Source organism: Mytilus californianus, unplaced genomic scaffold, assembly GCF_021869535.1.
Source record: "Mytilus californianus isolate M0D057914Y unplaced genomic scaffold, xbMytCali1.0.p SCAF_3, whole genome shotgun sequence".
Taxonomy (NCBI): domain Eukaryota; kingdom Metazoa; phylum Mollusca; class Bivalvia; order Mytilida; family Mytilidae; genus Mytilus; species Mytilus californianus.
The window spans coordinates 28,755,298-28,780,850 of record NW_026262679.1 but is presented as its reverse complement, the minus strand read 5'-3'; the positions used below and the strand labels follow the sequence as shown (position 1 = coordinate 28,780,850).

Genomic DNA, 25,553 nt, shown 5'->3' with positions numbered 1-25,553 from the left:
AAAGGTCATTTGTACGTTTTAGATTAACTTAATTTATCATAGTGTTTATTTTTTATCGCCAATAAGAAGGATCATGAAGTTGATTATAAGTTGTGTATCTGAATGTTGTATTGTTTGGTATTTTCCACCCTTTTAAACTAACAGTTTACAAAACTTTGAATTTTTCGAAATACTAAGGATTTTCTAAAAAGGAAGAGATTACCTAAGCTGTATTTTTCAAAAACCTTTCGAAATTTTGGGTCCACAATGCTCTCCAGCTTCGTACTTTATTTAGCCTTTTTTACTTTTTTGATTCGAGCGTAACTGATGCGTCTTTTGTAGATGAAACGCGCGTCTGACGTACAAAATATCAATCCTAGTATCTATGATGAGATTCTTATATTTTCCAGTTAAGTTCCATTTTGTCAAAACTGTATTTTACACCATTTGCTCAATTTAAAATGATCTTTGCCCTCTTGAGACGAATGGTATAATTATTTGTATATGTATGTGTATATTTTTTTTTCTTTTGACACTCCCTCTTTTGCTTCGTTGTGAAATATTTTACCAAAGTTTTCAGTTCTTGAAATATAGTCACGTCATTCTTCACTTTTTGACTTATTGTAAAGGTTCAAGAAGTATATCCCCAATAATAACAGAATAACATCGAATTGAAAAACAAATCTTGTTGTATTGGGATTTTCAACCTAATTACACATGAAATTTGACACGGAATCTACTTAAACATCGAAAATGTGATTTAAAGTTCCATCTGCGACGGTAAATCATTGCAGTATTTTAGATATTTTGAATATCAGACTGACACATTGAAACAATTCATCGTGTTGATTGAGCAAATTGTTTACTTGGTGTAGTACAAATGAACACCGACTTCCTTTATTGAGACTAGATAATTACGATAAGTGCCTACGTTCGCTGGCTTTGAAATTCAAAACTTTTAAAAACTAGACGATGAAGAGAAATGTATTGGTTCATTTCAATAAATTGCTATCGTTACAAACCCTTTTTTCTCAATTAAACTATCAACTCGCAGGTTTGATGCACTATTAAATTGATCGGTACTTAAATTTAGGGGTTAAGGTGAGTTCGGGGTTAAAACCAGCTTCTTCTTTTGTCTTTTATGATTTATCTACTGAAATGTAGGCATTGTATATTAGTATTGATCGATATTTACCAAGGAAAAGTTGGGCTAATACTGAATGCAAATTATTTTCTATGGGATACAGTAAATAGCAAAGAGCAGCCAACGAATTCTATATATATCAACTAAAAAATGTTCCTTTAACTAATCCTACTAATTCGGCTGAGAATTGTGTGGACGTTGACCTACCTCTTCAAGAGTGGCGAATGATACCGAAGGGACATTCAAACTCATAAGTCGAAAATAAATTGTAAACCCATCTACTGCCTTAAAGGGTAAATGCATCTGTCTCCGCAATATTATACAATTATAGCCTTTGTATGAGGTCGATACAAGGATATATTGACCTGAAAGAAGTATATTGACTGAGGACGAAGTCCGAGGTCGATATACTTCTTTGGATCGATATATCCTGTATTGACCTCATACATAGGCTATACTTGTTATATTATTAATTTCCGACCATATTTGTATGAAAATCGTCGTTTGATTTTGTTGGAAATATATAGATATTATATTGTCTCCTAGACAATAACAACATATTAGTTGTTATTTCATTTATTTTTTATGTTTGTTTTTTAGATCTTATGAATTTGAAGATTTTTTTTCTTCAAATAGGCGATCATAGATATTTTTTAATTAAACTTTTATCAATATCATGAAATTCATTACATGACGTCACAAAGTATATCGGTTTTTAGATATTCTAAAAATAACCGTACAATATGCTTTTTGCTATGCAATATGCTTTTTGCTATCCGCCGTTTTCTGTCTACCTTCGAAAATATAATTTAACATGTGACTATCCCTGAACGAATCAAATTAGTTAAAATATACGAATTAATAATATTAGCAAATACATCAAGCTCCACCTGTCAACGATACATAGATGCAGTGTGTGTCAATTGTACCAAAAGATATGATGAAAAAACGTTACTAGCTGAGTCGAAATCAATACTTGGTGTCAATTAACTCAACTCAATTCCTGACGACGACCCCTTGTCCCTTTGTTATTGCTCACTTCTACAAATTTTGTGTTGTTTTTAGTTGGTTTTTTTTTTGCGTTTTGTTGCTGTCTTTCCTCGTCTCCTTTTATAAGTACTTCAATTAGACGAAATTATACCCTACAAATAGGTGAAATAAAGTACAGCATCACATGCTACGCCACTTTAATCACCGGCAAAACCACAACCAGTTATGACCATGATGGCGTTCAATGCGAGACTTACATAAGTAGTCAAGGTCGCTATAAACACTCCCATCATTAATTTTCAATTAATTACATTACTTACATGTATTAACGATGTTCTGAATACTTAGTGGAAATGTCAATGTTAAGTTAAAGATTACATTCATGAAGTAAATAAAATATTAATCTTTATTCCGGGAAGATAACATGCTCTTTACATGTAGTTGCTTAGGTTCTCGTCATTTTGGTTCTCTTGGATATGTAGTTGTCTCATTAGCAATCATACCACACCTCTTTATTTTATATTACATGTAGTTATAAACTTACTATCAATATGGTCCAAGAAACAACATAAACAAAAGAATTAATAAATCATAAATCATAATGGCATAAATCATTTGTAAATATACATCACATTTATACAGTTATACATGTAATAATAAAAGTAACATGTAAACAGTATATACATTAATATTTAATCAAAGCACATATCTTTGAATACAGAAATAGAACTTGAGGTTTTGATACAACTTTGTAAATTATTCCAGATTTGATTGCCATAGTAAACGAAATGTTTGTTTCTTTAAATTTGTTTTCTGTCGTGGAAATTGTATTCGTTATTTTAGAAATCCTCCATAAAAATCTAATAAACCATAATTTTTATTTGAAGTACTGTTTAAAGTTTCTATTTTATGGATAATTATTAACTAAATTTTAAGATTATAACGAATCGGCAAACAGGTGATTGATCAAGGTCAGAAAACCCAACACAGAATTCTAAAATACAATGTACAGAGTAACAGATACGCTGTTTTTTATTATTATAAAACCCATATCAAATTGATTGATATGCCGTTTATTTATTTATTTTATTTATTTCTTGGGGGAGGGGGGTCAGTAATCATTGTATAGGCTGATGAGTGTATGAGCGCGTGTGTTATATTTGTGGATGAACGGCGTTAAACATCTATTTGATTTCTGATGGGCCTCATGTTCCTCATATGTAATAACACATGGTTAGACTTTTAATGTAACAAGTTTGATTATAAGATGTAATACAATGTGCATGAATTTAAATACTATATAATAGTTTACTATGACTATGAAGGAACATTGCTTAAACGATTGCAGTTGTTAATGAATCTTTGGAAATTTTAATTGACCTTCAATTTATAGCATTACTAGACACTTTATTCATTCCATTGACGGCAACATTACATTTTGAACTCTTTCCCTCGTAATAAATAGTTTTTTTTTTCTTTTTTGATAATAACTATAATGACATATGATAATAAGTGAAATTGCATTTTCTATGAATATTGTATTTAAGGGCAAAAAGATTTATTGAGATGTTTTTTGCTCAAGTCGGTGTATTGTTTAGTAATACTTACACATAGGAAATGAAATTAAAATTCAACTTGCATTCCGTTGACATTTCATTTATGTATATATAAGTTGGTAATCAACATAATTGAACATGATCGATGGCTGCATTATCTTTATTATTTATAGCCGGGGAACATACATCATTCAAATGTATATCCATGTTTTTCAGTACACTTATTTCAAAGCCCCATTAAAATTACATTGTGTATAGATACGCCTTGTGTATTTCAAAATTATTTTATTTGAATGTTAGCAGATACCTTCATGTTTATCTAAATCTAGATCGTTCATGTCAAACTGTCTCTGGGAATTAACTGTTTTACAATTACATAAATTATGAACTTAATTGTTTATGGTAAAAATTTATCCATCAACAAATATAACATATATTCACAAATCCATGTATGTTTTTATTTTTTTATTTTAGCATTCTATGTACGGTTAAAAGATGGAAAGGATGCGAGTTCAGGGAGGGTAGAAATTTCCAAAGACAAAGCTAATTGGGGAACAATATGTGATGATTTCTGGGATAATGATGCAGCTACAGTTGTATGTCGACAGCTTGGATTTACCTGGGGTGTAAGTATATTGTATAACAAATGTCTAATTCTCTCTATCAACCGCCACGAGCAGTTAAAAAAGTATTAAGAAATGGCTAAACAATGATAGACAACGGCTTAGACAAAATAAATATTCTTATGATATTCAAGTTACCTAAATATGTTGGAGGTGCACTGGTTGATATTTAAGTCTGGAAAAACATGTGTTTTTTCATGTTAGTTGATAATGGACTTTGATCTCGCTTTCAGTAACTGTGTCTTTTGTCTTCTTGTTATTGAATTAGTGTGCTTTAATAAGTACAGATCTGTTGGTCAATTAAGCCAATGTAATTGAGTTTTTCAGTTTATTTATGATTTGTTGTTACAACACTTTCCAAGCTAAGTGAAGGTTAACCAATCACAAACATATACTAGTATTTAAAACCCTATCATAGTTATGTGCCTTTCACAAGAAAGGAGTCCGTAATTTAGCGGTTGTTGTTAGTTGCTCTCTGTAATAATTGTTTTTGTTTATTGTTGAAGAGTAAATACAGGCCTTGACCTCATGCTCGTGGTTCAGCGGTCGATGTAAAGTTTTTTGTGTTTTAGACCTTTGAAATATATTTTGTGTATGAAATATTGCAAGGTGTACTTGTCAGTCTGTGAGAGCTCATCTTACTTTACCTCATTTTCATTGTTCATTGGTCAGTGTTAAGATTTCATGGTAAGGTCGTTTCTTGGGTACTATATTAAGATCACACAGACCACTCATAGCACATGTATTACAATTTTGTTTTATCTAAGACTAAAGTATTGTATTACTACAAGTATTGTAAGTTACGAAAGCTTTTTTAATGTGTATATGTGAATGTGTTTTGGAAACAAAACCGATGCAAATTACTTAATCGTTTCAAAATTATGATATTTGTTTTTTTTAATATTTTCAGATAGCCCATTCATTAGCCCACTTTGGGCAGGGCAAAGGTCAGATATATTTAGATGAAGTTATTTGTAAAGGACACGAGACATCGCTGGACGAATGTCTGACTAATCCGTGGGGAGTACACAACTGTAATCACCAGGAAGATGCTGGCGTCTCCTGTTTCAACGTTACTTGTAGGTATTTATTTAATTAACAAAATGTCTGGGACTATTAACTATATAGTTAGTATAATAGTCCCAGAAAATGTTGAATATTGTTGTAAAAGCAATCTGAATAATTTAGTCTTTCTGCAGTAATTTCCAGTATCTCTGGATTGCATACCTTTTCGCCATTTCTCTCCCAAATTTTGGCTATTGGCATCGGTAATATTTAATAAACAATTCAGTAACTACGTGTCTGATATATAAACTTCATCAATTTTCGATTAACACAAACCATGATTTATAAAACGAAGAGTATCGTATCGTTGGAGTTAATTTGGATTGGGTGTTCAATTAAACTACTACTAATCCGCAGCATGTTAGTCTGTGCCTATTAATATCATTTATTTTATTTTTTGTACTTTTTGTTTTTGGCATGTGTTGACAGCCGGCTTGCCTTCAAGATCTACATCGCTGCCTTTTGTTTTTGTGGGTTTTTTTTTTTTTTTCGTTTGCAATGTTTGTTTGCTGTCTCATTGTTGATACCCTACGCTTCATTTTCTTTATATTATTCATAAAAGTTTTTATCCGCGCTCGTTGTATATGTCTCTCAGATACTTTCCTTTTAAATCCGTATAGTGAAAATTAGGTTTTATCAGAGACATATATACACATGTGTATATATGTCTCTGGTTTAATACATTTCAAATTACAAAAAAGAGAGGCCTCAGCGACTATTAAGTGACGAGGAGATTGATACAGTTAATAACTACAAGCATTGGTTAACGTTTCGTTCATATTTATTTGCTACTCGATATCTTCTTGGTCGACTTTAAATTGGACTTTTTTAAATGAAGCTTATTTGATTCGCTACAATTCCGGAATAAAACCGATTTTGTTTTCTTATAATAGTTAATATATGTTTACTTCCGGTTGAACAAAATTCGGTTGGCGGAAAAATTAAAAGCCTATTTTTAAGATTGTACATAACCTGATAATATGGGCATGTTATTCGAGATAGAAACGGAAAGTTGTAGGGCATACGGTTTTATAAAATTGATGACAATGAAGAAAAGTGAGAAGTCACGTATAAAAGTCGAATTGTAAGTCTGAAAATTCACAAATCTCTCAATTTTTATTTTTTGTTGTATTGCCAATTGAGAAAACTATCCACCAAATGACGTAGATGTAAGCAACTATAGGCCACTGTACAGCAATCAACAATTAGCAAAACCCATAGTGTATAGTTATCTTTAAAGGACTTGTATATAATTTAAACATATTTTCACTTATTTAGTGTAGTCAAGGACGTATAACTAACATATACGTCCTTGAGAAAAGTAAAACAATTCATGCAAAGCTAAAAACATAAACAAGATGGCAGGCATATTTTTAAGAAAAATAATAAACAAACCTGTGCACCTTAACATGCGTACCAAACATGCCACAACACACTTATATATATAGCAATAATAGTATTGTGGAGTTAGGACAAAATCATATTCCTAGTTAACTAATAGTTACTATTGGAATTCATCTATTTAATATAAAATTTGTAAGGGTTCCGCGGAACCCAGTGTCTCGCCTACTTTTTCTGTTAATCACAGGCTCAACAAAAATGAGGAAGTAAATCAATAAAAATATTCCTCTTGATACTATCTTTTGATTGTAAGAAGCTTCTGTCCATGTTTGGTAAAAATCCAGGATAGTTTATGAATCTAATAAATGTTTAAAAACTTTAACTGCAGACTGAATGTAATGTTAACTGGAAGAAAACAAAAATTTCCTTCTAGATACTAGCATACTATATAGTAAAATTTCACTGTTTAGTTTAAAAGAATATAGCACAAATAATTACCTCTTGGCAAACAGAATTTTTTCATGAACATGATGAATAAGAATATCTGGGCATGCTGGGTGGAATCTAAATTTTGTTTTTATTATGTTATGTTATTATTTAATTTTTTTCTATTACTGATAGCACAGTTGCGCTATGCCAAAAATCAAACAAATGTTGGACTGGTGGAGGTTAGTGGACCAAAGGGTTGGTCCGAGGTGTGTCATCATGGATGGGACGATATTGACGCTGGCGTCATTTGCAGAGAACTGGGTTATGTCTCTGGTAAAGCAATAACAAATGCAACGAGAGGATCTATTGGAATATCTCTGGGATTTTCTGATGCCTTCTACAAATTTAAATGCTCAGGAAAAGAGAAGAGGTTGTTGAATTGCTCTTACTCAGACTATTATTGGCAGAGCTGTGTTGATGGAAGTTTAGCTGGGGCTGTGTGCTACAATACATCATTAAATAATGTTGGCATGAGTAAGTTGTGTCCAATAATAAGCATAGTGATTTAAAAGATATATATATAAAATCAAAATAAGACTGTCATAAAGCTTTCACTCACCGTCTATCAGATATAATTATGAACACCTCAGAAGGTGATTCCTTCTCTGTTCTCATGAAAAGTTTACATGGACAGTCTTTACGCTTAACCACAAGTCCTACGGCTATGGCTTGTAAAATTAATCGGGGGCTTGTTAAATTCTTCTCTACAAGCCAACAGAAACCAACTAAAGTTTTCATAAAATTGAGCCCTGGGCTTGTGGACTCGAAAGTTTATCGTGAAGGCTGCATGGAAGACACATATCAGCTGGATTTATTTCTAGATTTCTTTTGTCAGATCTACAATTTTTTTTTTGATCTAAATAATAGAATTGTTAAGAATTCTTATCACCTTTTGAGAAATTGCAGACTTTGAATACTGGAATTAAGTCATTATTTTTCAAGTTATAAATGGAGACTGATTTTAAACTGACTCTGTTACTAAACTACCAATTGAGAAAATAAGTTCAAAAACTTTGCATATCAGTTTAATGAACTTTTGATTAACAAATGTAGCCATGTTAGTTGTATGAATATAGATGTTATACACATTATATTTCAGATTTTGATGTAAGAATTGTAGATGGTGGGGAAGCATGGGGTCGTGTTGAAGTCAAGCATCTTGGTGTGTGGGGTCATGCCTGCTCTTCTGAATGGTCCAATGTAGAAGCCACAGTAGTGTGTCGTAGTAAAGGATTCATTGGTGGAGTAGTATTTGGTACCAAACATCAACCAGATAAAGTTGCGTGGGTCAGTGGTTTAAAGTGCACAGGGAAGGAAACATCTCTTTATTACTGTAAAAGTTCTTCTTGGTTTCATCCAGTGTTTTGGTGCCCTGCTGTTTCTGTGCTGTGTTATAAAAAGGAAGGTTTGTAGCTATTGTTGCTAATAGTATCCAAACATAGTTCCAACTGATCATCATGTAAATGATGTAGGAATATCCTTGATGTTCAAAATAACATGATAGAATTTGTTTGTATACCAGGTGACTTGAACTAAATAAAAGACACAAGAAAATTATAGAATATAATTTACATGAAACATGACCAAGGGTGCAATCAGAATTACAATTTTAACCGACAACATCATTACCTAAATTAAGAAGCCTATTGAAAGAAAAACAGTTGTAGATAATACACTTCACAGAAAAAATAAAGACTGACCAACTAAAAACTTTAAAAAATTGAAGATATTGACATAGTTCCTGTCTCACTAGAAACACCTGTTATGTGACTAATGTTAATACTAGTTGCTAAACATTGTACTTCAATTGTACTTACATCCTAGTCTGTGGTCTATTATGAGCTTAAACTGCCAATGGCAACAAGTTTACATGTACATACAAAAACATTAAATGTTGTATGATTAAATTGAGTGCATGATAGGTTCAATATATAATCAGTAAACTAAAAGTATTATTGAGTATGAAGATACATAAAATATTGAAAATACATGTAAGTGTCCATACATAAAATATTGAAAATACATGTAAGTGTCCAAAACAATATATTTCACAATTCATGGCTGATAAAAAATATAGAAATGGCAAGAATGTGATTTACCTCGAGCTCACTAATCTTAGAACACTACCTTTAAAATGTTGAATTTACATCTATTGATTCATTAAAGTTCTGGTACAAAAATATTTGTCTGAAACAGGTACAATAATTTGATTTGACCTTTTCAAAATGAATCTATTGACATCAATATTTGTTACGTCATTAAAAACATTTTTTCGAATCAACTTTTTGGTGGATAGAGCATAACCTACTGTAAACAACAAGTTTCCCCTTTTCTGTGCTGTAATATTCAATCCTAAAACATTATGAAAGGGAAATTAAATTTGCTCTTTGTTTAGTTTATTACATTTTATAGTCTGATATTTGGCGCAGTTTCTGCTTCCTTTGGACAATGAGCCAGAATTTCTGGCTAGTCATTTTAATAATTGTTACTTTTTTGTATCCTTGTTATTTATCTTGAATCTTGGGAAACAAAAGACAGTGAAGAATGCTTAATCACTTAAAATGACGTAAAAAAACTATCTTAAAAAAATGTTGGCCCAGGTGCTTTGGTAAATTTATTTTTCATTTTGGTCAAAAGACCATTTGGAATTTTAATTATTTTTAATCTTCTAAAACAGTTTTTTCATGACATCTGCTCCAAGTAAATATGTAAAGATTCATGAAAATATGGTTGATATGCTTATGTTTTGGAGTTTAATGTGGCATCCTTTTTGCTGAACTAGTATACATTATTGTTTAGGGGCCAGCTGAGGCCCGCCTCCAGGTGTGGGATTTTCCCGCTGTGTTGAAGACACATTTGGTGGCCTTGGGCTGTTTCCTGCTCTTTGGTCGGGTTGTTGTCTCTTTGACACAATTCCTGTTTCCATTTTCAATTCTATTCAATATGTCATGTGTATACATACTTGATGTAAATATGATAGGTTTAAGAAATGCTGTTACGGCTAATACAGATAGTTTTTATTATACTTTTACACAGCTAATTGTGCTGTATTGTTTGATCGAGACCCTTAGATGAACCTAAAAGTAATAAATCCTGAAAATGTTAACTATGACATGTTTAAGCTTATGGACGTTACATTTTTATTACATGTTATTACTTGTACATGTATATGAACTAGTAACCTGCAATTATTAAGATATCATATTGATTATGTCATGATCATATTTCATAATCTATGGCCCTATATTCCCTCAGGCTTATGGAAAGAATACACTAATGACAGTCACATACATGTAGAAAATTGCATAGTTTGTATATTTTTGAATAGTAAATTATACATTATGCATTCACATATTAAAATGAGACTTTCCAATAGATCTACAAATATTTCATAGAGTATAGCGTACATAGATTGCATGTTCTTTTAAATACCCAAAGACATCAAAGTTACACATTGTTTTAACTTGTAAAAAAAAATTCATACAAATTTTCATAAGATTGTCATCCTCATTACTGGTATATTATATTCAAGATGAAAACATGTCAATAACTTATGAATGATTGATTGACAGTAATTTAGTCCACATGCAGCATATCAAACTTAAACAAAATGAAATGTCATTAAAATAAATTCAAGCGAAAGGACCCATAAACATGATAAAATGGATTGATAATTTATGAATTCACAGTTCAATTGGAATATGGAAAATCATATGGACTTATAACATGTATATTGAAATATAGGCCTCCAAAGAGCCGCAAATATATTATAGTTGTATAAATACATGTACATATATGTATTAATTCTCTCTTTTGATAACTATGCTTACATAATTTTATTATACATTTTCAGCCCCTAAAATGAGTATTGTAGGAGGTGGACAGACAGGGCGTGTAGAAATAACTTATGATGGACAAACAGGGTCTGTCTGTAATAAATACTGGTCCAAGACTAATTCTAGAGTTCTGTGTAAAGAGAAGGGGTTTGCTGACGGAGAAACAACTAATTTGGGGAATGGTGGAACAGGAAATGTCTTCCTTAGTGGTGTTATATGTACAGGAGTAGAGAAATCCATCCTAATGTGTAACAATTCAGGATGGGGTGTAGCTGATGATGAATGCTCTAATAATAAAAGAGATGTAGAAGTATTGTGTTATACAGATGGTATGTATATTATGGAATTGACCATTTGGTGTAATTAAAAAAGTGCTATGCTACTGTTGACCCTAACAACAGATGGTATGTATATTATGGAATGGACCATTTGGTGTAAACATAAAACTCCTATAGTATTCTACTGTCGATCCTAACAACACTCTTATTGTACCTTGTTTCAATTATTTAAATGTCTTTCTAAAAAATGATAAATCTGATTTATTAGCCACTTACTGTTTCTTCTGTATTAACAATAAAATCTGATTGAAATCCTATGTCCACACTACGCTTTGGATTTGACATAAGATTAATACAACTGTTACTGTACATGCCTTTACTATTTTCAGTCAGATTGTTACAGTCAAGTAGACCTGATAATGGTGTTGTGAATATCTTTGTAACCTCTGAACAAAGCTGGTTTGATATTTGTCTGAGTGGATTTGGAATGTTTGAATCACGACTTGTTTGTAAGGAGCTAGGTTATAATAATGGAACAGTCCTGCCACAGGGAAGTTTTGGAAAGTACAACAAATATCCTCTAACAAAGATAAGCTGTAAAGGAACAGAAGATTCTATATTTAAATGTAATTTCCAAACAAAAAAAGTTTGCAGTAACAAATATTTTGGATATGCAGCTGTCAGTTGTTACAATGGAAGTTCTGATACTGGTAAGCAATATATTGAATGTTTGTAAGCAATCTTAATATCTTATGAATTATGTATATTATTATTTTTGAAACACAGTAACAGCAAATGAGCAGTATTACCAAACTAAAAGAGTTTAATTTTAACACAAACCATTATATTACACAACTGAAACATTTTCATTATTTTGGATTATTCATTTTCTTTCATTTCCAGATGATGGAAAAATAATTTCATGCAGTGATTTATTTACAGATGGAATTTTATTTTAATATGGCTGCCTTATTTCACTTCAATGTTTACATTCTTTTCTTATTTATAACTTAACATGCTCAGCACATGTGTAATCCATCTACAGCTTCATTTGTACAGGTTTAATTGAAGGTATGCTAATAGTGAAATCTTATTTCAAAATTCAGCTTTAATAAATTTTTGAAACAAAAAAATATTATATTTTAGATATTTGTGTACTTCGTAGATAATGTTCCTTTAATAAATCACTACCACCAGTTCATTCCTTTGAAAAATGAGAAACCTTAATGGTATTGTATTTTTATGCCCCTGCTGCAAGGCGAAGGGGGCATTAAGTGTTACCCTTGACCATCCATCCATCCATCCCTCTTTCCAACTCCCATTTTCATTTGAAAAGCAAGCTTAAGCAGGGGCATTCGTGTCCTCAGACGTATTCTTCTCTTTCTCTTTTTTTTTCCATCCATCCATCCCTCTTTCCCACTCCCATTTTCATTTGAAAAGCAAGCTTAAGCGGGGGCATTCGTGTCCTCAGACACATTCTTCTTTTTTCTCTTTTTTTTATGAATATTTTATCAATTTTCCCTTAGTCATTGTAGTACAAATGTATAGCAAGGGAATGTCAATATTCACCTTGAAATTCTCAAAAGTTTTATTCCATGAATACTGACATGACTGACATGATTTATGGATGTGTGAATAAATGATTAAATGTCAGATATGTAAATTTCAATGTTTTCAATCATATTAAGGACTAGAAGTCTAGAACATTTAGAATTTTTTGTATGTGAAATAAATATGAACTAGGGTTTTAACATCCTAGCTAACGAAGCAACAGTCCACAGTATATATATAGCATCATACAAGGGAACATTAGTCCAACTTCAAAAAAACTGATATTGTTCCTCTTTCTAATAAATGATGCTGAGCAGAGAAGATACAAAGACTAATTTTTAAAGTCTGGTTTGACATGACAAAGACCCACTTACTTCCTTTCTTAAGGTTAGCCCAAGATAGCTGAGATAGTTATAAATCTTGTTTTTATTTCATTCCATTAAATATTAATTTTCATTGTTTAGTGATGAACGGAATTTGAAATCGTTTATAACCTTCTACTTAAAATTATTTACTGCCCTATCATGCCTATGTATATTTTGACTTATTATATTTATATTTTTAGTGGTAAAAGTGAACATAGGACTGGAATCAGAAGGTGGTCTTCATAGTTATGGAGCTGTTTCTGTCCGAGCCTTCAACACATGGGGACAAGTGTGTTCTTCCTTCTGGGACGACAAAGCAGCTAATGTTCTGTGTAAGACTAAGAGATACACAGGAGGTGTGGCTACTGTCTATCATAAGCCTTCCTCTGTTCCTGTACTGGTGTCTGAGTACCATTGCTTTGGGAATGAAAGTGATTTCTCCCAATGTAAAGGAGATACTGGTGTATGTTACAGTTCATCAGTGGCAGGGGCCATTTGTTATACTAGTTTTGGTAAGAATGATTAATGTTATGTTTAAAACAAAAATGTTTGAGTTACTATATATACCAGTTCACTATTTTTCGACAAAGTACCAAAGGTCAATAAAAAATAATAAATATATGTGTATTTTTTACAATCTTGTGAATTAATAACTTATTTACTTGAATCATGGACTATGTAACAGATTGTCTGTCTGAAGAAGTGTAAGACATAACCATATTTTTATGATTCTCTGTTAAGATCGGTCATAATGATACATAACTTCAAACATTTTGGGTCAGAAATTTCATTTGTTGACGTAGTAATGAACAAAACAAAAAGTAGAACAGAGTGTGGTAGAAACCTTATAAGTTTAATGTGCAAACAGGGAGTGTATTTTAATCTGGATAGAGGAAGTTTTGTTGTTTTTATTTTCTAGATTAGAGATATTATCAAATGCGAAAGTCATTTTAGCCAGTAGTACATATTGTATGTTAGTATTTATATCAAAAGTTTGGTTTTTTTTTTAATTTCAGCACCCAGTACATTGTTGGAAGGTGGAGGGACCAACTATGGTAGAGTTATCATCCGTATAGACGATGAATTAGGATCTGTTTGTGACAATAAATGGGGTCAACAAGAGGCTACAGTGGTTTGTAGGAGTATGGGATTTAATTCTGGAGAACCTATGGTGTAAGTCTTTATACAGTCATACTTATTGTTTCTTCTATGTTGTAATTTTTGACAATCCTGCAACAAGTGTCATGAAATGAGAGACAGGAATTCGAATCAGACAGCGATAACAAGGGAATAAACTTTTATTGTCATAAAGCCTTAAATTTCAGATGGTAGAAGAGTTGGGTAATCTATATCTAGTTTACAAATGCCTTGTAGTCTGAATTTTCCGTCTGGCATTTGTGTGTTGTCCTTGACCTTATTTGTATGGTTCATTGACTGCTTAAAAAACTGTATCATTGTTTAATCACATGCTTTCTTTTTCCAATTACTTTAGTGATAAGACTACTATACATGTATTTGATATATAGAATCATTGTATGGTATAGATGTCTGATGATATAGACTGACCTCATTTCAAGAAATACTGAGGTTGCAGGGATAGTTTTCATAATACACTTGTACTGTGGATTCATTTATATTTTTGTGGATTGGGGAAAAATTGTTTATTTTTAAAAGTATGAATTCAACAATTGAAAATTTTTTGAAAATTTTTTGAAAACTTAAAAGTATGAATTCAACAATTGAAAAAAAAAAATAGAGATGATAAAATGAGACACCATTGGATTGGAATGATGTGCAGAAAACTTTAGTTAATGATTCTTCATTATCTAGCCATTTGGTATCCAGATCCAGAGTTTTTCTTTTATCTTTCATGGTTCAATGATCGTTAATTTTCTTGCTTATGTCAGTTTCTTAGATACTATAAGTATTTAGTGTGTAGAATGATTGTAAGGTGTGCATGTTTATCTGACAGTGTTTATCAATGACAGAGTGTAAGAAACGTACAATGCATGGAAGAAATAAGAATTTTAAAATATTTTGCCAAATGTATATTTGAGAAGTATGTTTAAAAAATAAAAATGAAATACTGAGGTTGCAGGGATAGTTTTCATAATACACTAGTACTGTGGATTCATTTATATTTTTTTGTGGATTGGGGAAAAATTGTTTATTTTTGTGGATATTGGATTTTGTGGTTTTGCTAAAGTCTGCATAAAAGTCGATGGAAAATTTGACTACATTGGACATTTGAATTCCTGGTTTACCTATGCCCATGAAATCCAGGAAAATTGATATTCTATGAATAATAATGAATCCACAGTATAGGAAATATGTTAGGACTTATAGAATGTTAGGGGAAATTTAAACTATGTAGTAGCAAACATCCAGTAATTAATTTTTACAGAATTACATTGTCTTTTTTGTCATTGCTGATATGTAGATCAACTGTTTTAGCATATTTCAACCTATTTTTTTAGGGTAAAGCCTGGTAAAAAGCCTGCTTTCCTGTCTAACATTTGGTGTACTGGTACTGAGACATCACTATTAGGATGTTCTAGTTATGGCTATAGAGTTCTCAATATACCAGATTGTAAAGATCATGTAGGGGTCTATTGCTGGAAGAATGGTAATATACATTTGATTTGCCTTTGTATTAGGGAAAAGTGAAATTGTGTAATTGAGATGTTGTTAGGATATAAACAGTACAAAATACTATAATAATGCATATAGTAAATCATCAGCTAGTTGATAAAGGTAACCAAGATTTACATGTTTCTCAATTTATATAAATACCAGGTAGTTCAAATTTTTGAAAACTTAGAAGAATCAGAAAGCGAGACATAGCGATCCTACATTCCGTCGGCGGCAGCGTCCACAAATATTCACTCTGTGGTTAAAGTTTTTGAAATTTTAATAACTTTCTTAAACTACCCTGTATTTCTACCAAACTTGGACAGAAGCTTGTTTATGCTCATAAGATAGTATCCAGAACTAAATTTTGTAAAATATAAAATCCTGTTTATTTGTATTTTACTTATAAATGGACTTAGTTTTTCTGCCAGTTAACATTACATCCACTCTGTTGTTGAAGTTTTAAAATTTTAATAACTTTCTTAAAATATCCTGGATTTGTACCAAACTTGGACAGAAGCTTGTTTATGATCATAAGATAGTATCCAGAACTAAATTTTGTAAAAAAAAAATCCTGTTTATCTGTATTTTACTTAAAAATGGACTTTGTTTTTCAGCCAGTTAACATTACATTCACTCTGTGGTTAAAGTTTTAAAAAATTTAATTACTTTCTTAAACTATCCTGGATTTGTACCAAACTTGGACAGAAGCTTGTTTATGATCAAAAGATAGTATCTAGAAGGAAATTTTGTAAAAATCTATTTCCTGTTTTTCCATATATTTAATACTTATAAATGGACATTTTTTCTTCCAGTTAACATTACTAATCACTGTCATTACATACAGTCTGTTGTTAAAATTTTTAAAACATTTATTAAATTCATAAATTATCCCGGATTTTTACCAAACCTGGACAGAAGCTTCTTACAATCAAAAGATAGTATCTAGAGGAAAATTTTTAATAATTTTTTCCCCATTTTTGTTGAGCCTGTGACTTTTGTCTCAAAAGCGAGACATAGCGATCCTACATTCCGTCGTCGTCTGAATTAAGGGATAAATCATCAAGCAATGTCAAAATTATCTTCTTTATCATTTGTTCATTCAATAAATTTATGTTTCAACTCTTTTATAAATCATAAATTTGATTGCATACTGTATTCATTTTTTACAAGCATAACTTTTTTCATACATTTCAAATGTTTTATTTCATTAACTGTAAATCTATTATGTGCATTCCCCTATCACACTGAAAACATAGACAACAGCAAAAGTAGGCGAGACACTGGGTTCCCCGGAACCCTTACAAATTTTTCTTTTGTCTTGCCTTTCAAAATTGGTTTATTCAAGATTGACAACAGAAATAAAGATGTCAGTTGAGAGGAATGTTTGGTTTAAAAATTAATCTTTCATATGACCATTGAATTTGTCTGTTGAAGGTCTGTTTGGATTCACCTGCATTCTATATCCACAAAAAGTACATCCCAAGATATAGATAGTGTGATCCGAGGATTTTGATTGATCACGATTGTCTCTCTTGGGAAAAGTTCAAAAATAGGAACCAACAAACTTTTTGTGTAGATTTTTCTAGAATAGTGTTTTGGGGCTATTTTCACAATCATGAATGTGCAATCAGGACAAGGGATCAAAATTGTGTAGTTCACACATACATCATGAAAGTTGGCAGATATAAAACAGCACATCCCAATATATAAATTATACTGTTGCTTTTACAGTTTTAGTTTCAAAATATCCTGTATATCTGCCCTGTTGATTTTGTTTACTGGTGAAGGTTTATGTCTCTTACACTTCTATATCTTCTGGTTTATTGACATGAAAAGCCAATGTAATAAAATGAATAACTTATCTAAGAAAACAATTTCTAAAAATATTTAACAAGTGACTGTATCAATTCATATACAAATGTATCATCTTTACTTACCGGGTACATTTGACTTTTATAATATTACTTAATGTATTAATTTAAATTACATTTTAGTGAAACTGTTAGATGGTAAAAAAGGAACAGGTTACATTACAGGAAGAGTAGAAGTGTTAATTCAAAACAAATTTTACAGTATCTGTGCCACCAACTTTACCCAGGCTAGTGCTGATATTGTCTGTCGAGATATAGGCTTCGATAAAGCTAGGATTCTAGGACCAGGATCATTTGGATTCCTCAAATCCTTTGGTACTACTTACAATGTGGACTGTAAAGGAACTGAGAAGACCTTAAGTGATTGTAAGATGACTGTGACTACAAAATGTAACTCAGTTACTGTCAACTATGCCAGTCTGCTGTGTATAAACGGTAGTTTTGTACCTGGTAGGTGTTTTAAGTTCTAGGCTTATAAGAGTATGAACCCTCCGTTAGAATCTCTTGTCCAGTCTTTTTTTCTGTTTAAAAATTCAGTTTGGGTTTTGAATACTCCTCCAGGGAAAAGAAAATAATATTTACCGTTTCAATAACTATGAATTTCTGGAATAGATGTTTGGTCTTTATATGCCTTCATTAATAAAATCTTGTTTGAAACAATCAATATGTGTTCATCAACCAATTTCAATGCAGTTGGAGATGGCTGTAAGGACAGTGTCTTAAAAAACCCTGCACATATAAAGTTTCCTAGAAAAAAAAATTTTAAATGCTGTTTGTTTTGTCTGAAAGTAATTGTTACCGAAAATACAACATAAAAGCAGAGTTATCATGTAGCTTCTAAGTGCAAAATTTTAGTCAAACAATGCATATTTTGAAGGGCCTTTTGACAACCCCTACTTTTTTCAAACCCTGGCAGTTCTGTTTTCGTATTGTTAAAGTTTATAGTCATGTGTATAGCTTTTCTGTATAGGTTGCAATAAACACTGCTGACAAATAATCAAAAACATGTATAATAAAATATCTACTGCAGTATTTACATATATGTAAGGGGTGTTTTATTATTCAATCAGTTGGTGTATGAAGCCACTTTTTGTTAACTCCTAACACACAGCAAGTAAATGTTTTATAAATTCTTTATAAATCATTACCATTTTTTTTAAAGTACAATTACCCAGCGGTAGTTTGTTTAAAGTTCATCTGGCTGATGTCAATAATATGTATAAGCCCAAATATGGGTTATCGGTTAAATTGTACTTTAAATTCATAAATTTTTGCGATAGTTGTATTATTGCTAAAATTGCAAAGGAATTTTGATATTATTTGTATACAGTATTAAATGAAATCGCAAAAATTAATCTTGTAATTTTGTCTGTTTTTCAAAAAATGCAATAAGTCCATGCAAAAAATTCTGAATATACAGTATTTGAAATGCATTTAGCTGAATGGAAAAAGTATTTTACAGTATTTTTATACACTTTTATGAGATACTATTGCACTTTAACTCAAACTTTTTGAAATATTTTTAATCATTTTTATTTTAGAGAAGAAGTTCTATATATCAGATGGTTACCATGGGTCTGTTTTGGCTGAACAGTATGGTATGAATGGTACAATCTGTACTGAAGGCTGGGATGACAAGGATGCCAACGCTTTCTGCCATATGGTTGGTTACAAAGGGGGTGTTGTCTTTGGCCCTCAAGAAGTGTATTCAAGGTCAATGCCGGTTTGGTATACAAATTTTAATTGTACAGGAACAGAGTCTTCTCCGTCAGAATGTGATGCTAGTCCACATGTATCACTAGATTGTGTACGGTCCATTAAGAATGCTGGTGTACTGTGTTACAATTCTACAGGTATGAACCCTGTAAGATTCTACAGGTGTAAATTACAAAATGCAATCATTTAATTAAACCAATCAAAAGGATCAGATATAAACAAATTCATTGGATTAAAAAAAAATCACAAAACATTTTAAACAACAATTTAATCAGTTAAAGATGATTGGAAACCAATAGATATTAAAACAGAAAAGCATATAATTAACTGAACCTTTTTTCTTTTTTTACATTATCCAATATATATAGATTATGGTTAATTATTAATTATATTAAAGTTATTTTTCCGAAACCTAAAAATGAACATGATAAATATCAAAGTTTGAAAAAATCTTTTTCAGTTGAAGGCAAAAAAAAATATGGTGCTTTGACAGAAAAGAGACTTGTAATATACAGTTGCCTATAATTGCGTACATCCACTTTATTTGAACTTTGGTGGATAGCTGTCTCATTGGCAATCATACCTCATGATCTCCTTATTTTTATATTGTAATTATTATAAATTTTTCAGGATAAACTATTGTTCAATTAAATTATTTCAGGTGTAGAAATCAAGCTTGTTGACGGAAAGAAACACTATGGTAGAGTAGAGATTGTTTATGATGGAGTTTCTGGTACAGTATGTGATTATGACTGGAGCAAGTATGATGCCAGGGTTCTGTGTCAACAGCTTGGTTATCCTGATGGTACTGCCTATAAAGGTTCTTATCATGGATCAGGGACTGGAAATGTATACCTATCTGGAATGTTCTGTGACAGTACTGAGTCCAGTTTACTAGAATGTCCCAGTCGTGGATGGGGTAATGTCCAGTCCTACTGTACTCAACATATGACTGATGCTGGAGTCACTTGTTCAAGAAGAGGTATAGCATAAGTTACTTAGATACATTGGTTTAAACTGTCTTACTTTTATATATAATACAATATTGAACCTATGATATTTTTTTCTACTTTGTTTATTAACCTGATAAAATGATCAGAATTGTATTTAAAGTGTGTATGTCTTTTCATCAATAAAAATTGAAATGATTTTCAATTAATAAAATCTAAATGTAAAGATGAAAGATGATCTTGAATAAATGTACAACACTCATAGCAATGATCACATGATAATGTATTTGATAATTACTATCAAAGAAAACAGCTTTATGTGTTTTATTAATGTAAGCTCCAGGGTCCTCCTGATCAGGGTGACACTTTAGTTTATGAAAAGTTCTACCACCTACTGTAAATTCAGAAATTATTGCGAGGTTTTTATTAATGCGAATAATGCGACTCATTGAGTATCGCAATAATAAGAACTCGCATTCTGAAATCTGATACACATATCTTAAGCAAATGTTTCTGAAATCGCAATAATAAATCTCGCATTTTTGTCCTTTTTTCAAAAATCGCAATAATAAATGAACGCATTAATTTCTGAATTTACAGTATTTCATAAGTTCTTTTCTTGTTTGATATGATAATTTTGATCCAATGAATGTTTTTGTTTTTTTACATTGACTTTTATGTTAAAAATGTCACCAGAATTATAATATCTGCTAGTGACACAATAGGGAACACTATATATAACATGAAAGAAAAATTCCTGTCAGATAAAGTTTCTTTACTCAAAACCTTTTAATTTTCAAAGTACCTGTACACTTAAAACATTAGCTTAACTGTATATTTTAGTAAATTAAGACTTATAATTTCAAATTAATTTGAAAAATGGTTGAATAATAGAAACTATTTTGCTCCACTATGGAAGATTAAATCGCATATCTTTAAATCATATAAAATGATATATTTATCAATGTCATTTATTTCTGTATGATTTTAGTGAATACCAGTCCAGGAGATGATTATGGTGCTCTCCAGATTTGGTCAAACAAGCTATACACGATGGTCTGTTCTGATAACTTCGATGACAATGATGCCACCGTGGCATGTCGAGATATGGGATATGCCTATGGGAAGAGCCTGTGTTGCTCAGCATTTGGGTCACATGATTACCAAATATCAGTAACAGGTCTACAGTGCCTTGGTAATGAACCTACCCTGAAGGACTGCAAAACTATAGATGGACTTAAGAGATGTGCTAGTAAAAAATATGCCTCAGTTGTCTGTACTGACAAGGAACCATCACATAAAGGTAAGTACCAATCACTGATTTACTGCTGTATAAGAAGGTATAAGTGAGCAGCTGAATGGGGTTAACAGAACAGAGAATAATAGGCAAAAGTTGCAGAATTAAGGGCAAAAATAAAAATAAAGAATGGAGAAAAATAGGCAAAAAAAAAAGAATAGAATAATGGGGTGTTAAAATATAAAGATTAGAGAATAATGGGCAAAAAAGATAAAGAATAGAGAATAATGGGCAAAAAAGATAAAGAATAGAGAATAATGGGCAAAAAAGATAAAGAATAGAGAATAATGGGCAAAAAAGATAAAGAATAGAGAATAATGGGCAAAAAAGATAAAGAATAGAGAAAAATGGTCAAAAAAATAAAAGAATAAAGAAATGAAGGACCCCCATCCAGACCATCATAAGTCACAATCTGATTGATGGGTCCTAAAAAAGTAGGTACCAACCAATTCATAGAAAACTGCACAAAAGCTTTAATACTAAGTGAGGTTTTTTCATATTTTTTTTTCTTATCTATAAATCTATATTGCCATTCTGAGTTGACAATTTGTGTAGGAGTTGTGGGACTTTCACCAATTGTAGCCAATTGTAGCATTATCATTTTTGTTATATGATACTTTATGAAGTCTACTTCTTTCATTCTTGTAATAGCTGTTTGTTGATATGTTTAGTTGACCATACTAAAGCACTATTTTAATTTGATAATGTTTGCATGTCAGAGTTACAGACATGGACAATTTTTTGCCTATTGCGGCGCTAGCTAGCAGGGTGAAATCTTGTGCATATTTCTCTTCTAGGACCATATATCCCAAGCTTTCATAGTTAGATATTTCATCTTGTGTATTTGATCTGACTATGCCAGCATTTTAATTTGCCTAATTTTTGCAGAAGCTCAAGCTGACTTCTTTTTCTTAATTTTCCACATTTTACATGGAAATGGCAACAATCAGGGGAATTATTACAAATACCTGAAAGAGGAAGACAATGTAATGTGTTTAGCTGTACGTAATACACTGTTTTAAAAAAGAAAACTAGAGAACAACATGCATGTATAACCAAAAGGGACATTTCCCTATACTAGTGCAGAGCAATCTTGTATTGTGTGTACCAGTTATGGTATTATGACATATCTTTCAGGGTTTGAGCTCCGATTTGAGAATGGAACTTTTGGCAAACTATGGGTAGATTACTACAATCATGAGGGTTTGGTGTGTACAAATGGTTACGACAGTAATGATGCAATGGTTGCATGTCGACAGAAAGGATTTCTGGGAGGTTTTGGTTACAAATATCGCCATGACGTATTACCACATGTACCTCGATCACGGACCGACGATATCAGATGGTTAAACAACCTGAATTGTACTGGCACTGAGAGTGACTTAGATAAATGTGGAAACTTAGCCTGGGGTCAGATAGACAACTGTTCTATCAGTAGTTCTGCTGCAGCATTCTGTTATAAAACTAAAGGTACTGTACAAATTATGTTAAAACAACTTAACCTTATCTAAATATTATTTACATCTTCTGTTCCATTGGAATTTTGTTATTATTTATATTGTTTTTTACATGAAAATTTTAATTGTAAAAGATATTAATTATAAGAAATCAAAAATAGTATTTAATAGATTTGAATGTTTCTGTATAGACATAGCTTTAAGCTTGTATACATAAACCCTGTCTTAATATGTTTTGACTGCAAGCACAATTCCAATTTTATTCCTCCTTACAAACCTATCTTTTAAACATGTAATTTATAGTATTTATGTATTTACAGAGACAGCAGGCTTTGAATTAAGAATAACAGGTGGAAAGTCCAAATCAGAAGGTCTTGTAGAGGTCAAAATCAATGGAACATGGGGAAGTATTTGTGGATGGTATATGACAAACAAGGTTGCCACAGTGATATGTCGTCAGAGAGGATTTATGTATGGTGTGTATGTTGTGAATCATTCCTATGGCAACACAACTGGTCCTGTGTGGATCAGTAGAGCCTACTGTCATGGGAATGAGAGCAGTATACTAGACTGTGAGTTAGTAGGTCTAGCTGAGAAACCAGATACAGCATGTGCTGCACACGAGAAGGATATTGGTGTCAAATGTTATGCAAGTGGTAAGTTAACATATTTACATCATGTACATATGTTACAGATGTACCTTGATTGTTTTGCAGTGTACATATTTATTTTCATAATTGATCAGCATGGTCAAAATTCCTATTGAATATGATAGCACAACAAATCTACATCTCTAATAGCTTTGTTTTCATATTTTTTCCCTTGTTTTTTAGGACTTAGAAATAAAATTTTGAAATTTGTGTACAAATAATCACTGTAATGCTATACTCTGATCAAAGGGTCAAAGAATGATCAAAGGGTCAAAGGATGCAAATATTTATTTTCATTACTGCTAAGAATGATATTGGATACAATTAAATTTGAAACACAATAAAAACTCCTGTCTTTAATAGCTTTGTTTTCTTAACTTTATATGCTTTAGACAAATTGGCTCAGATCTGTAGTTTTCACAAAGTGTAACTATAGTAGAAAAAATGTAAAAAATTGTCAAAGTCTAAGTATTATATTACAGTGATTAAAGTAATTTTATTTTCAAATTGAAATAGATATAATTTCCTGTTTAACCTTTTACAGTCAGACTGTCTGGACTTGGACTTGCCAATTATGGACAACTTCAGGTATTTAAGAAAGATTCTTGGTATTCTGTTTGTGATGAAAACTTCAATGATACTGATGCTAAGGTTGCATGTCAGTCAATGGGATATACAGATGGCAGGGCCCAGTGTTGTTCTGCCCAGGGAACATGGCTGACTTCTCGTCCAATAGGAATAACTAATGTCCAGTGTACTGGCAAGGAGAAGTTCAATGATTGTCCACATGAAGAGGGTTCATGTTCAACTAAACATTACGTGTCTGTGGCTTGTACAGATTCTGATGCTACTAAATATTGTAAGTACACAAAACTTTAGTCAACATGGAAATAAATGTTGTACTTGTACTCTTTTCCATAATTTGTAGACATCTATATAAATATAAGATAAGGTATGATTGACAACCAACCAAAGCAAGAAGATGTAAACAACTATGCAGCCCTGAATGGCCATCAACAATGCATAAAACCAAGAGGTAAGCTATAAAAGACCCGAAATGACAAAATGTAAAGCAATTCAGATGAGAAAACCAAGGGCAAGCAAAGTAATAGTCCTACAGAAAGTAGCTTGAACGAATGGGACAGAAATACTAAAGAAAACCCCAAGAAAAAGAAAGAATTAATATAACCACAAAGAAAATGGAGAAAACCAAATAAACCTGATATCCAAAACTTTTTAAAAAAATATGATATGCATAACATATATAGAAAAAGGTAAAACGTACATTTCTTTCATTGCCTAATACTACTGATAATTGATAATCATAATGTTTAATTATTTTATCATTGTTTTCCAGCTGTCCATGTTACCAGGCCAAGTGGATTATTCTTTGGTAATGTAGAGGTCCAGCGATATGGAATCTGGGGATCAATCTGTGATGTAGGATGGGATAATGATGATGCACAAGTAGTCTGTCGTGAATTAGGTTTCGCTGGTGGTAATGCTACCAGGGGAACAGTACTTAGACATGTGCCTACATTGTTTGGGCATGTTAACTGTTCTGGAACAGAGAAGACATTGCATGGGTGTCCCATGGCAACATTCAGAGAGGACCATCAATGTAATGATAGATCTTCTAGGGCTGCTATTGTTTGCTCAAAGAAAGCAGGTATTATTTATATTATAGCCCAACTCTAGGAGTAGGTGCTTTATTGCTATCACATTGTCTGTTCGTCCAACAAATATTTTTATTCTTGTCAC

General features: G+C 31.7%; 1 protein-coding gene across 1 annotated transcript in view; it reads left to right on the top strand.

Moving 5' to 3' along the window:
• The window catches only part of LOC127733437 (deleted in malignant brain tumors 1 protein-like), a 51,330-nt gene that overhangs the window by 9,769 nt on the left and 16,008 nt on the right, over nt 1-25,553 (top strand). Inside the window, exons 2-18 of the mRNA XM_052242799.1 lie at nt 4,144-4,295; nt 5,203-5,371; nt 7,320-7,661; nt 8,287-8,592; nt 11,041-11,352; nt 11,691-12,011; nt 13,418-13,729; nt 14,234-14,390; nt 15,695-15,843; nt 17,846-18,172; nt 19,264-19,575; nt 20,100-20,420; nt 21,380-21,691; nt 22,823-23,155; nt 23,463-23,798; nt 24,337-24,651; nt 25,150-25,461. Of these exons, the coding sequence (XP_052098759.1) occupies nt 4,144-4,295; nt 5,203-5,371; nt 7,320-7,661; nt 8,287-8,592; nt 11,041-11,352; nt 11,691-12,011; nt 13,418-13,729; nt 14,234-14,390; nt 15,695-15,843; nt 17,846-18,172; nt 19,264-19,575; nt 20,100-20,420; nt 21,380-21,691; nt 22,823-23,155; nt 23,463-23,798; nt 24,337-24,651; nt 25,150-25,461 (4,788 nt within the window). The remainder of the gene's footprint in view (nt 1-4,143; nt 4,296-5,202; nt 5,372-7,319; nt 7,662-8,286; nt 8,593-11,040; nt 11,353-11,690; nt 12,012-13,417; nt 13,730-14,233; nt 14,391-15,694; nt 15,844-17,845; nt 18,173-19,263; nt 19,576-20,099; nt 20,421-21,379; nt 21,692-22,822; nt 23,156-23,462; nt 23,799-24,336; nt 24,652-25,149; nt 25,462-25,553) is intronic.